This window comes from Bos indicus x Bos taurus, chromosome 12, assembly GCF_003369695.1.
Source record: "Bos indicus x Bos taurus breed Angus x Brahman F1 hybrid chromosome 12, Bos_hybrid_MaternalHap_v2.0, whole genome shotgun sequence".
Taxonomy (NCBI): Eukaryota; Metazoa; Chordata; class Mammalia; order Artiodactyla; family Bovidae; genus Bos; species Bos indicus x Bos taurus.
This window is the reverse complement of record NC_040087.1, coordinates 48,201,632-48,216,921: the sequence shown is the minus strand read 5'-3', so window position 1 is coordinate 48,216,921 and position 15,290 is coordinate 48,201,632. Positions and strand designations below refer to the sequence as shown.

Sequence of the window (15,290 nt, the reverse complement as noted above, 5' to 3'; positions counted from 1 at the left end):
GAAAAGTGAAAGGGAAGTCGCTCAGTCATGTCCGACTCTTAGCGACCCCATGGACTGTAGCCTACCAGGCTCCTCCATCCATGGGATTTTCCAGGCAAGAGTACTGGAGTGGGGTGCCATGCCATTCAGAGGATCTTCCCGACCCAGGGATTGAACCTAGGTCTCCCACATTGCAGGCAGATTCTTCACTGTCTGAGCTACTAGGGGAGCATAATAAATTATAATAAGCTATAATTCATATGTAAATTTTCAGATCACAGCCTATGCTTTTTTCTAGGAGTCGCAACAAAAAATAGGATTCTTGTTTTCTTTTTTTCCTTAAAGATAATAATGAGAGCTTATTGATCACAAAACTTTAATTTAGAAGTCTGCATATAAAAATGAAGATTCAAATTTCACATTGTTTCCTCTTTTAAGATCAGCATGTTCTGTTTTTGTTTTCTTTTGCTTGTTTATCATTAATACTTGACCTAGTTCAGAAATAACTTTATGGGACAAACACTTAAGAATTACTTTGTATCATTAGAATGTGGAATAAACACAGGAGGCCCTAGGCTAATGTGGCTGAGTTTCCTGGCAGCCATAACAAAAACGTAAATAGGGTGGGGATTTTTAGTTCTAACTATCTGATGAAAAAAAAATTTGTGTATATGTATATATTCCAGTTTTGCCAAGCAGGCTTTCCTTCATACCAAATAAAGATTATAACATAGCTCTTTCTCTCTTTCTCCAGTTTTATTGAAGAGTGAGAGAAGCCTAGCTTGAAGAGTCAGGAAATAGACTAGTACCAGCTCTACTACGGTTTAGCTGTGTGGGTTTGGCATAGGTTAGTTTAATTAACTTTTTGAGCCCTGGTTTGCTCATCTTCTAATGTCTTTCAGGTATAAATTTGGGTCACATTACTATACCTTCTAACTTTTATAACATCAGTTTGGCAGAGTACTCAAAGATTAAGTTGAGTTTCAAGAAGGAAAATAAAAACAAGTAAAATATTTCCTCCATTAGATGGGAAGATTTTTGGTATTCTCCAAAATTCAAATACATACACATTTTATGGTCGGACAAATGCCTATTTGTGGCACCAGATAGCCAAAAAAAATTCAAGTGAGATATTACTAATGAGTTCTACTTAGCCATGTTATTTATGTATCCCTGTATGACTAATTAAAAACTGTTTCAATAATTTATGTAAGCATAAATACCAGATATTAACTGGTATAATTTTGGTGCTCTTTAATAAAACAAATCTCTAGTGGAACATAGACCTTGCTAATGATGAGCATAAAATAGATGGAGGCTGTGTTGATGGTTACTTAAAAAGTTTATTTATGATTGCATTACAATAACTCATAAGAACTGCATATTTCAAACATTTTATATATGTCTTAATATTTAAAACACCAAGTCTTATTATATATTGTCCTCACCTAGTGCACATCCGTACAACTTCTTTATGATCGGATCTGTCGTATAAGAAGATCCTTCTGATATGGAAAAGTTAGCGTGTTTATATCAAACATCAGTGTTCACCCTTGAGAATGTCCTCATGGGATGGACTGTGTTCCCCCAGCTCTTTCCTCTCTTTCTTTCTCCTCAGCCTTCCCAGCACCTGCTGATATACCAGCTTCTAGAGAGGCATGCATATAACCACATCTTCATTCTTGAGTTTAAAGTTTATCTTTAATAAAATAAAGAGAACAGTCCTAGAGGGTCTCAAATCCAGATGGGCTCAAAGACCACACCTGTAAGACAAATGCATGCTGCTGCTGCTGCTAAGTCACTTTAGTCGTGTCCGACTCTGTGCGACCCCATAGACGGCAGCCCACCAGGCTCCCCCATCCCTGGGATTCTCCAGGCAAGAACACTGGAGTGGGTTGCCATTTCTTTTTCCACTGCATGAAAGTGAAAAGTGAAAGTGAAGTCGCTCTTTCGTGCCCGACTCTTAGCAACCCCATGGACTGCAGCCTTCCACGCTCCTCTGTCCATGGGATTTTCCAGGCAAATGCATAGCGCTGTCTTTATAAGGCAACAGTGGTAAGGCCTGTGCCAACCTCGGGAAGACAGCACCCGCCTTAAAGGCATTCTGATTGTTTAATCCTGTTCAGACATAGAAAGTTTTTTTTAAGGCTTAAATGATCCATTGAGCTACAACTCCTAGCGTGAAACATAATTTAAACCCCAACGTTTCTTGAAGAAATTTTGTGGAAATGTTCTTCTGAATATTTTGACAAGTTTTATGTCTTCTGTTCCATGTCCAGTATAATTCAGAAATCTATACTTGTTTCAGGGCTCTTGTTCCATCCTACATTATGAATTGATTTTATGGGAAAAAATCTTTACAATGAATACAGTGTTGCCCCCAAAGAAACTATTTTGAATAGATAACTGTATATCTGAGATGGGTCTCTTTTTTTTTTTAACAAAAAATCCTCTTTCAGCCTGTAATCTGAATTCATCATACAAGTTTAACTATATAACAAATCACAGCAGATGCCATTAATAATTTATTTTTTCTATTTATCCATGTATCTATTTTATCTTTTGCTTAAACAGCTTATGATCTTACTTACTTGCTAAAATATGATGAATCAAAACAACAGCAGAGTCTGTAACAGTTTTGAGTATTTTAATGGTCCTAGATAGTGATTAAAATTACTGAGTAGCAGCTGTTATTTTTAAGGAAAATCATGATATACTATAAATCTATCTACAGACTCACCTACAAAAAGTTCATTGGTAAACCAGTGAACCAGTCTTTTAATTAGTAGGGTATTTCATTTATTAGAATAATTCAAAATAAATTCTGCACATATTCTGTTTGTATGAAAAAATGTCAGCTTTTGAACATCTTTTATCTAAGTATTACTCTTGATTTATACATTTCGTGAAAATGGATTTATTTTTATTGAATTCAAATTTGAATGTAAAGTGGTGTAATGTTTTTGTCACAGCTTCTGGAAAGATTGGCAACTTCTAATCTTACAGTTTCAGTGTGCTCAAAATTAGTTTTCTGTAGGAAGCTGTGGGCAGGAATGAAAAGTGAAAATGTTAGTCACTCGGTTGCTTCTGACTCTTCGCAACCCCCTGGACTGTAGCCCAGCAGACTCCTCTGTATATGGAATTCTCCAGGCAAGAATACCAGAGTGGGTTGCCGTTTCCTTGTCCAGGAGATGTTTCTGACCCAAGGATGGAACCAGATTTTTCTGCATTGCAGACAGATTCTTTACCACCTGAACTACCAGGGAAATCCATGGGCAGGAACAAAAATGGTGAATCAGTGGATTTGTGCTATCTTAGAATGACGCTTCTGGGGACTGGATAATGAATGTATCTAAATAACCCCCTTTCTCTAATTAATATCCCATTGAAGACCTTGACATGGTTTGATAGAAGCTAGAGAGTCTGTGATAGTATGGAAGAGAAATAGGAAGATTCCTGCTTCTGAGAGCCATCTGCTGGCTAAGAAAAAGCCTGCAAAAACCTACATGTGTCTGGCTTGTCCACATGAATAGAATCTCAAGTACTAAGATTTATGTAACTCCTGGTTAACTGAAATTCTCATCAACTCTATTTTTTGGCTTGTGGCCTCTATATTTCATTCCCAATGTGGTGTTTGATTTACTAACGAGGAAGTGGTTCTCACTTCCGTCTATTCTGCAGCAGCAGCTGATTCAGAATTCCCGTAGGTGATATTTACATTCTACTGAAAATCATTTTAAAACAAGCTTTGGAAAACAGTACAAAATATACTTTTAAAACTGAATGTGCCCTCTTCCCTTAAGGTAACTCTGTTGTGCAACTAATTCGAAACACTTTCTGGTACCATTGTAAATAAACAAAGATGGCAGGAAAGGAACAAGTTCTCTGGTCTTGATGGTTGAGGAAGACTTAATCGCATATCACTGCCAAACTCAATCTTCAAAAACATTTCCCTGGAAAGATACATATTTTACAAAGTTAAGAAAGTATTTTTAAGGTAGATTAATAGTAAGTAATTACACTGTGTATCTCCACTGGCAGTATTTATAAAATAGTTTAAAATTCTCAGGAGTAAAGTGTATGCTTTATCATAGCAGACTACATTTAAGAATGCTTTTATGTACTGTTGTTTCTATAATAGGATTAGACGGGAAATTTAAATGATTCAGGTTATTTTGTTGCTTTTTTATCTTTTATGGGGCTTCCCAGGTGGTACTAGTGGTAAAGAACGTGCCAGCCAGTGCTAGAGACCTAAGAGATGCAGCTTCAATCTCTGGGTCAGGAAGATTTTCCTGGAGGAAGGAATGGCACCATTCCAGTATCCTTGCCTGGAGAATCCCATGGACAGAGGAGCCTGGCGGTCTCCAGTCCCTGGCTTCGCACAGAGTCAGACGTGACTAAAGTGACTTAGCATGCATTCATGCTTGCATCTTTTATTAGATGTGGTTTATATTCCTAAATACCCAAGTGAGTAGAGCATAATAACTCAGGTGGATTCTGATGTCCTTGGGTTCAGATCCTGGTGTGGTCACCCACTCTGTTTTGGCCTTGATCTTAACCTCCCTTTGCCTCGGTTTCCTCATCTGTAAACTAAGGGTACTAATAATATTGACCTCCAAGAGCTACTTTGAAGCTTAAAGCATTTAGAGCAGTGCCTGGCCCATGGCAGGCATTCTGGCAGTGTCGGCTCTCATTGTTATCCTCAATCCTCCTCCTTGATGTTCTGTTGAGATGATGTGTGTGAATTTGCTGAAGGACCTTCCATCCCTCTGTTTTCTGCTCGTTTTAAAATTTCCAATACAATATAGTAAAGTTAAAAAAGAAAAAAAAAAAGAAAAAGCAACAAATGGGAAAAAAAAAGAAAGAAAATAAAATTTAGGATGTGTGTGTCCTCTTCCCAGTCTTAAAAGATTGTCCTGGCTTTTTCCTTTTAACTCCTGTAGAAACTCCAATTTCAGTGAAGGGCGTCTCACTGCTCTCGGGTCACACGTGACAAATGGCCTTTATTACCTGCTGATTACAGTTAACCTTCATTCCTTTCATGGCAGCTGTGTGGTGCCTTCTATTTAAATAGAGCTGTTCTTGGATGTGACTTTTCGAGCCTCTCTGGGTTTCGTTCTAATTTAACTTACCATTCCAAGTGGGACTATTGTGTCACTGAAGGTGTGATTCACTCATTTGTTCTCTCTCCATCTAATTATTACGACGCAGTGCCTGTGAGGCCCTCTCGGGCGTTCATTCACTTCTCTAAATGGTCTAACTTTCTGGGGAAGGGAGTGGGCCTTTAGTTATTCTTTATGAACTGTGTGGATGTGTTTAGTGCAATGTCTGGGAACACACTAGCGACTGTGTTCAGTGGCTGAATGGTCCCGACCGTTTTCATCATACCAAGCTTATTACTAAGGATTATTGGAAGAATCCTCTGCTGGCATAGGCAGTAGTTTTTTGCACATTTCCATTCTTCAGAACAAGGCCAACTTTTGAAGCACACAAGTCAGTGTGAGTGCATGTGGGGATACCTTAAAAGCTGTGGAAACAAAGGGCGCATGGCTCAGAAAGCATAGAAAGGGCAGAATATTTTAATTTCACTGAAAATTTTAATTGTAAGCCGTGCTTTAGAATGCCGTTCTCTTCAAGTTAGAGCAAAGAACCAAGACACTCATGGGAACATATGATTTTAATGGTTACCCAGAATCCCTGGTATTCAGTCACCACTTTGTATATTACAGCATTTAAAATATGAAACAAAAAAAATAGATATGCAACAAGCAACAAAGTTTTACTGTATAGCACAGGGAACTATAGTCAATATTTTGTAATAACCTATAATGGAAAATAATCTGAAAAACAATATATGTATAATTGAATCACCTTGCCATGCACCTGAAGCATTTAAATCAACTGTACCTCAATAAAATATATGTATTATGAAAAAAATAAAATTTGAAACAGGGAAATGAAAGTAAGAGGAATTCAGTAAGCACTATCAGAAGACTTGAAGTCCAAGGATCCTGGTGAGGATTAATTAACCAATTAAAGGTTAATTAATTGGTTGATTATATTGAATTAAGAATACCTGACTTAATACATTAATCCATTCATCCATCCAACTATTCAGTCATTCTATTTAGCAAACATTTCTTGAATGCCCACAATGTTCTTGGCTCCAGAGACCCAAAAGTACTTGGTACCAGCATCTTAACTATCAGATTTCCTGCCGTGGACTTGGCGTGGCCAAACACCCAGTCCAGTTATCTCCCAGCTGCCATGTCTCCCAACCCCAGGGTCGTGCTGTGGGCCCAGTACAGCAGCAGTCCTCCGTGGAGTTGGGTTTTTCTCTCCTCTTCCTGTGTTCTTGAAGCTCGTCTGCATTTCTGATTCTTTTTTTTTACTTCAGCCCCATTTACCTGCCTTTCTACAAAGAGATCAAATAAGTAGTTCTTGTTTGAAAGGTACAGGCTAGCGTAAGGTTGTGTGACATCTGAGGGTATCTCTGCCATTTAAAAAGGGGAACCAGGGGAAGTCTTACCCATTGAATGCCATTTTAAGGTTAGCTTGGTTGGGTCCATTTATTCAATGCACATACCTCTTATTTTTATCATCATCATGCAGATATCTTTAGATAGTTGTTCTTTATAATGTCCTAAAACATTTCACTTTAAAATGAGGAAAACCGCGGTATGAAGTTTGTAGAGCATTAAGGCCATCCACCGAACATGTGTTCAATTTTGATGTAAATTCAGAAATCTGAGTGAAGTGGTTTCCCGCCATTCTGTAGCCCTGCTTTTCTTCCCTGCCCGCCATATAGTCCAGTGACTGACTGAATAGCAGCATTACCTTCCTGGTCCCTTATAGACTTGCTTAGTAGTTACTGAGTATTGATTTTAGGTTTTTTTTTTTTACTTTTCTCTGCATATATGAACACATAGCAGAATAAATAGCTAAAATCAACAGGCCAAGCAATATGTGTGTGTGTGATTATACTTTGTTACATTTAGACTTCTGTATAGATGCATAGAAAGCATTGTACAAAACAAAATGTTCTTACTATAGGCTTTATGTTATAACTTGAGGGACATAAATACTATGTCATATTCTCGATTTGAAAGGTGTAAAACATACCACAACACGAAAGTTTCTATTTGTGAGGCCCCCAGTGACAAGATCCATATTTGTTTTTATGACTAAATAGTCAAGAAGTGAATTACTGTTGCCTTATTATCACATATAGAGTCAATTTGTTCACAAGAATCACACACTATGCCAGAACATACCTTGTTGGGAGTGACTAAAGCCCTTCTCTCATGGGAAAGACCAGTCACACTGTTTTGACTCTCTTCACAACCAAGCTCCAGTCCCTGAGTCAATGATGTGGAAAACCACCAAGCCTCATTGAGTGGTAAGAAGGCTGAAAAAGTGGCTTAGCCATCCTGTATGTTCTTTCCTTCAACTTCATAGAAATCTTGCACAAAACTGTTTAAGATACAGGCAGATAAATGTCATTTATATTTGATCTTAGCTAACAATATAAAGCATTGGCTACTGAATCTGTTACTTGTACAAGTGAAAAGATGCTTTGAAAACTTGGGTGGCTCAGTCAGTAAAGAGTCCGCCTGCAATGCAGGAGACCCGAGTTCAATCCCTGGGTCGGGAAGATCCCCTGGCAAAGGGAAGGGCAACCCACTCCACTGTTCTTGCCAGGGAAATCCCATGGACAGAGGAGCCTGGTGGGCTACAGTCCAAAATGTTGCAAGAATTGGACATGACTTAGCAACTAAGCCACCACCACCATATGGAAGGAGACATTTTAAAGTTTACTGGAGCAATGTTGCAGTAAAATATTAGAAATAAATCTATATGTCCATCACTTAGGAAATGGATTTTTAAACTCTGGAATGAATGTTCATTGGACTACTCCCATATTTCATCTGAGTCAAGTATTAACCAGTTATAGCCCATGGATCAAATACTGTCCACTATTTTTTTTGTAAATAAAGTTTTATTAGAACATAGACACACTCATTTGTTTTATTTATACTCATTTATCTATAGCTGCTTTCATGCTACAGTTGCAGGGTTGATTTGTCACAACATAGACTGTATGACTCTCGGTCAAAATACTCACTATCTAGCTTTTTATAGAAACAGTTTACCAACTCCTGATCTAGGTAGATTAAAACACCATCTGTTATAAAATACACCGCTGAGAAAGATAAAATAAATCAATTAAACCATGACCAGCCATCAAATGTCAGAGGCATCCTGAGTTAGAGACATTGAAATATGAAAAGATTCATCTTAGGATCCATGCACTATGGCATATAGCACTTCAAATGAACAAACCACTGTGTCTGTATCAGTATAAACAGAGCTCAGATCCTCAGTGTCGAGTGAGCAAAAGTCAAGTGTGGAACAATTTGCAGAATGATGTGAACAGCCTTTTATCTATATGTCTCTTTAAAAACACGGTATAATGAGTTTCCATGAATGCAGATACCAGTAAGCATAATTTAAAAGAATTGAAAGGATTTGTAGAAAACTGATGATAGAGATTTTGCCTGGGAGGACAAGGGATCAGGACAATGATGGAAGAAAAAGGGGGAAAGTTATCTTTATCTGTAGTGTTCAGTTTTTTTGAGGACTGATTTATTCATAAAAAGTAATTTTAAAAAACTTTGAAACCGGGAAAAGCTGAAAGAAAATAATGTCAAAGTATTAATAGTGGTAAATCTTTTATAGTAGGAGTATGAGTGATTGCTTTTTTATTGTATTTCACTGTAACTTTAAAGAACTTCATGAATAACTTAAAAAAATGAGTCATATTCTTCATTTCTATCTCAATCAAAAGAGATTAATGTTGGAAGAAGTACATGTTAATCTGTTACCTGACATTACAAACTGATCCTGTTTTTCTACTGTGGCATTAAGATTAAACAATGTACAAGTCAGGGCCAAATTTCATAGTTAAAACTTTTTTTCATAATGTGGTACAGCTAATCTTTAAATACAATGCACTTGATTCTTCACCGTGAAAAACTACCAACGGGAAGAGTTAAATGTCAGGTGCATTTTGCAGAACGAAAATAGCTTGTCATGAGTCATGTTATTGATGTACTGATGTCATTTCTTTCAGCCCAACCTCACTTGTTTTGAAACGTACATTGTGATTTTACATGATTTTATGTGTTGTCACATGCAATTCAGACCCTCATGTTACTTATTAAATGCATTCATTTTGTCATTTGTCTGTAGCAGGTCTCCCTAAAATATTCTCTGTAAGTGTCTTTGCAAGTTCAGAACTTTAGGCGATAATTCTACCACCACCGGATAATTTCTTTTGATGATGGAGATCTACTCATTCACCACTGCTTTCGTGTACTTTTTTGCTTTTTTCATTCTGTTGTTATTTTAAGCATGTCTTCCTCTCCCGAGGAGTGTTTCATCAAAAATAGGTCAAGCTGCCTGCCTTCGAGATTAAGCAATGAAACGTGTCCCAGAAAGTGACAGCAGTAACGTGGACCTGGGACCTCGAGTCTGTATGAAGCTGCAGGCTGCGAGCCTCAGGGCTCACGGCACTGGAACCAAACAGGGTGCTGTGTTTGCTCACCATTTAAATCTACTTTCTCTTTTTCCAGTTCAATCTCACCATTTAGTATTGAGAGCACAAGACGCCAGAGAAGGTCTGAATCCCCAGACTCGAGAAAACGGCGTATCCACAGATGCGATTTCGAGGGCTGCAACAAAGTGTATACAAAAAGTTCTCACCTGAAGGCTCATCGAAGGACACATACAGGTAACAGCTCTGCAGGGCTTCTCACCTGAGGGTCACTGAGAGTCCAGACAGGGCCGGCTGCTTGACTTCGGACCCCTGGGTGTGCTGGAGTGTTCTGTGCTCACCCATCATGTCTGAGCAGGGTGCATTCCCTCTCTTAGTCAAAAAAGGCTTAAGTCTTAGTGAAATTTAGAAACAAGTATTTCTTCTGTGTCTTAAGGACTTATGTTAGTGTGAACCCAGTGGTCTAGACTTTTTCATAGTCAGAGTTGCCACTTAATGCTTGTCTAGGTTTTAAAATGTCCACGTAACATACAAAACAAACTGAATAAAATCATTTTCTTCTCTTAAAGTTAGCATTTTCACCACCACTTAGATCATGTTTTTCTCCCCTTGATCTCATCCCCCAAATAACCAAACGGATAAACAGCAACAACAACATGAGATAAGATTGACATATACATAACACTGCCAGGAGTTGAAAACTTTATTTCTCCATGATTCCATTTGATTCTCACTGGTATTTTTTTGTATATGGAGAGGATTTTTAATATTCATAGTTTGCAAAGAAGGAAATTGAGATCACAAGTGACTCGCTGACTTTGTCACCATCCATTCACCCAACACATCTACGCTCCCACCGATTCACCCTCCCAAGAAAGAAGCTGGTGGTTCTTCACTTAGCTCTCTGTTCACCCCATCCATCCTCTACCATGTATGTCTCTCACTTGGCATCCCCTGCCTGCCTTGCTTTCTGGATCCCTTTGGGTACCACTGATAGGAGGCTCTGGGAAGAGACCAAAGACCAAATTCCTCCCCAATTACGGAACCTTTTCAAGGAAAAGTGACTGGTGACTGGAACATGTGAACCTCAGAGAAGAGGGAGATTCATTCATAGGCATTCCTGGTAGCAACATACCAGAGATCAAGACAGCCCAGTCCAGTAACTACCCTGGACAGGAATCTGGCTCCAGCACCCACCTCTGGGAGCTTCATGTGTAACAGATCCCATGGGGCCATGTAAATAGTGCTCCCATCTCAGATACATTAAGGTAACCACACTGTGTGAACTGTTTCCCAGCTGAGGTAGCAAATTTATTTAAATTGGCATTCTTTGCCATATATTGAGTCATGTTAGTATAGCAGATTGTTTGAAGCTTTCTTTACAGAGACTTTCATGATTTTGATCATTGAGGTGGGGCATCTTTGTGTGTGTGATGATGTTATAGCACAAGATGCTGCTTGAATTCAGAAAAGCTTTATAGAGTCTGCAGTTTAGTCTTGCTCATCTACCACGTTAATACGTTTGCTATTTCTAAGGTAATTCAGCGCAGTGTGCAAACTGCCCCTTCCCATCTTTCTTCCCTGTTCCCAGCCCTTCTTCCTTTTCTTCTTAATTCCAGCTCTTTCCCTCTTCACTGATCCTGAGCTCTCCCAGGAGAAGTTTTCATCTATTTCTTAGACGCTCATTTTGTTGTTGTTTTGTTTTCTTGGCCACACTACACGGTATGTGAGATACTTAGTTCCCTGACCAGGTATCAAACCCGTGGCTCCTGCAGTGAAAGCACAGTCTCAACCCCTGAACCACCAGGGAAGTTATCAGGCACTATTTTTTAATCAATTTTCTTTCTTGTTTTTGGATCTGAAAAATTAAGCCATTTAATATTTAAGTTAGTTTTTTATTGGAGTACAGTTGATTTACAAAGTGTTAGTTTCAGGTGGACAGCAAAGTGATTCACTTATACATACACACATATCTATTTTTTCCAGATTCTTTTCCCTTATAGGTTATTATAAAATATTTAGTAGAATTCCCTTGCTACACAGTAGGTTCTTGTTGGTTATCTGTTTTATATATGGTAGTGTGTATTCAATTTTCTTATGAAGGCCAAGAATGAGTATAGACATAAAAGTTGAATAAGCATATTTCATCCTATCAGTAGATAATGAACACAAATCATAGGAGTAAGTATGATCAGGTTGTATTACTGACATTTTATGGGAGCATTTCAGTTATAAGAGAAAAAAAAAAAGGATGACCTTTCATCAGTGAATCCTCATGTATTTTGAGTTATTCCTATTTTCCTTGAACTTTCTGAGATAACTATTAGCTCCATTTTCACCAGACATCCTCTATTTCAATTATCCAAGTGGTGAACAGTGAAAGAGAAGAAAGGGTTTAATGAGATGCTATGAAAGGATTTTAATGTGATAGCATTGTAGGATTGAATCTTGAAGGTTTTAATATATATTGTAAAAGTGGGGGAAATGTGACGTATGCATTGTAATTCAAAGCAATATAAACCTCTAATGCTGAAGCAGAATTAATCAGCGTGGCTTATTAATAAGATGAAATCATTGACTCCTAGGGTCCAAATGGACCTTTGATGTCATGGAGTTTAGTTCATTTCCACATTAGAGGAATCCCTTGGGTGTCATCTCTCACGGAGAACCAGTCCCTACTATGCAGTTTTCTGCACACTTAACAGACCTTTTCTTTCATTTGATCCACACAACGCCTGGTCTCATTGTCTCCTTGGTAACGAGAGTGGCTCCCGGTCGAGTATTATTTCCTACCTCTCCTTAAATTCATCGAGTAACAGAAAGCTTTTGCTTCTGCAAGACAAGTTGGATGATGTTTCCGAGGGCAGAGTCCTTGTCTCTGACAGCCCTGAACTGTCTGCTATGCTTTGTTTGGCTACTTTATAGCTCCAGCCGTCACACTAATTTTCACTTCTGGGCGCTGGTGCTCCTCTCAACACTGCCATGAACCACTGGCATCTTCATTTCTCCAAATCAGACACCCTCAATTCTCTCAGCCACTTTTTTCTAAGTATACTCTGACATATCATTGTGTTTTCTAAAGTTTTCACCCCCCTAGTTGATGTAAGAGCTCTTGTTAATGGACATCTCTTAATAGATGCGAAGATAGAGTTAAGGCTTTCAGTTGTCTTTCTCTGTTAGGTCATCTATGTCAAAAACTGCTGAAATCCTGATCTTTCCCTCCCTTGTAACAATAACATTTCTTTTAAACCAAAGCATGCGGTGGTGTATTTGTCGTTGAACCTGTCAAATGATGGCTGCCTTGAGAGGGGCGGGTTTTCCCTCACTGAGGTGTTTGCCCCAGGCTGGATAATCTCTTGTGGGAGATACAGGACAATTATTGCTGTGGGAGCTGCACATACCCTTTCAAACCTTAGAAAAACTTATACTGTATATACTACATCCATTTGATTGATGCGAGCTCATTATTCTAATAAATCGAAAAGACTTTAGAACCCCTTCCTGCCCACCTTGCTTTTAGTATTTTAGGTTTCTTCTTCAGCTTCTCCATTTTTATCAAGTACTGAATGGAACAGGTTCAGGAAAAAGGACTCAGATGTGGTCCTGGAGACTTCCATCCAAGTGGGTCTCAATTCATAAACTTACAGCTAAGAATCCACCTACTTGTCCTACCTCCGATCCATGTTTCTTGATCTCAAAGCTCCACCCAAAAGTCCTTGGGAAATTTCTGCCCCAAACCCAGATATGACATATTCATCCATCCACTTAGCAGAGAAATACTTATACTGGGCAAGACAGAAGCTCCTAAACCACCAGTCAAATAACAGTACTTTTAAAAAGAAAGAATGAAACTTGGTTGCTTTGCTGCCACCAGTTCAAAGTGAGCCCATACTGGTTTCTGATTTATAATTACGTGCAAGATTTCATAACTTTGTGCTCAAAATGAAATGAACACTAGTTCTGTAGGGATTCAGGTTGGCTTGCTTTGCTTTTAGCAAATATCCTCTTAGCCTTACCTTTGCTTCAGGCATATTGAGTAAGGTATTTGTGTGTGACCAGTAATAATGAATGTGAAGTATGGGATTATAACAGATGACTTATGAGAACTACACACGCAATGGGAGGTGAGCAAGGGGCAACAAGACACTACCTTTGAGAAAGTCACGTTAATTCTGCCTGTAACTTGATCTTTTGTGCTTTCTTAGTAAATGATCAGTCATCTGTTTAGGACATAGATATAAAGTAAATTAAACATATCTATAGGAGTGTGAAAGAGGTTCATTTTCTACATACTCATAAAGAATTTAGAATAAAGCAAGAAATGCTGGAGTACCTTCTTAAACTGAAAAATAACTTAGTCTAATGAATGTGCATTTTAGATAATAGCATAGAAGTTTGGCCAAATATTTTAAATGCCTACTAACATTTCCCTGTGGCAAATTGTTTAAGGCATATTCAGTAGAAGGAAAAAATATATTTTGACCATCACATTTACCCTACCGTCAGCAAGTATAATAATTATTCCTATTCACTAGTCTGAATTGTATGTCTCCTCTGCATGAAGCCATGTACAGTGTATTTAAATGAATCGCACTGTGTTGAAATTAAAGGTCGTTTAAATCTGTATGATACGTAACTATTATGTACAATGAATTTCTCTGATTTTAAGAATTTTACTGCTTATCAAATGATCTAAATATGAATTTTAGGAGATAATGGTTTTACAAATTTGATATTACATATATATATAACTGTCTTTATTTTCCAAAAATGTGTGCCATCGTGTTTTCTGTAAATAAAATGCAGTACAAGGAAGTAACACTCAGGCACCACTGATTCGTACAGCCACTAGATGGCGCACAGCAACCAGATGTTGGGTCTGGCTTAAGAGGGTCCAGAAATCAGCTGGAACCCTCTAGTGGTACATTTGAAAGGATATGATTGTCCCTGTTCTGCTAAATACTATTATTTAATGATGAAAGGAAATGGCAAGATAAAGATTTAAAACTAGGGTTTTTTTTTAAATAAGTATTAATCATTTCAACATGTAAGAATATTTAGTTTCAAATGAATCATAATTTGAAATTTTCAACTTGGTATCCTGTTCTCTAATAAATTTTTGAGGCTTGTTTAGCCAGTCTTGCCTCATAGTTATTTGAATTCATATGAACACTCTACACCTAAATGTTAAAAAGTAGTGAACACAAGGCAGTCACATTTCTTATCTATCTGACTGTAGCAAAAGTAATTTGTATCTAAATTTTACACATCAAGGAAGGTAACTCATATGAATACTTTAAAAATACTAACCAATTTTTACTTAAAAGTCCCTCATTATTTATTTCATTATGTCCTTCCTTACCTTTACAAATGAAGGAAATGTTGTATTATTTAGCTCTTCCCTTGAGGAATAAAGCCTTTGTAAGTAATATCATGTGCTGTAATTTCATGTCATGGGGTTGCAAAGAGTCAGACACGACTAAGCGACTTGCACTTACTTTCACTTTCACTTTTTTTCAATGACCGGTGCATTGGCTCCCCAGATGGCGCCAGTAGTAAAGAACCCACCTGCTAATGCAGGAGACATAAGAGACACAGGTTCAGTCCCTGGGTCTGGAAGATCCCCTGGAGGAGGGCATGGCAACCCACTCCAGTATGCTTGCCTGGAGAATCCCCATGGACAGAGGAGCCTGGTGGGCTACAGTCCATAGGGTTGCAAAGAGTGGGACACTTAGCAACTTAGCACAGCACAATG

The 15,290-nt window shown here is 38.1% G+C and overlaps 1 protein-coding gene across 9 annotated transcripts in view; it reads left to right on the top strand.

The window, feature by feature from the left end:
• Nucleotides 1-15,290, top strand: part of KLF12 (Kruppel like factor 12) — a 532,835-nt gene that overhangs the window by 492,873 nt on the left and 24,672 nt on the right. For all 9 annotated transcript variants that reach the window (XM_027557687.1, XM_027557686.1, XM_027557684.1 and 6 more), the window contains one exon: nt 9,615-9,772. In XM_027557687.1, coding sequence (XP_027413488.1) covers nt 9,615-9,772 — 158 coding nt within the window. The remainder of the gene's footprint in view (nt 1-9,614; nt 9,773-15,290) is intronic.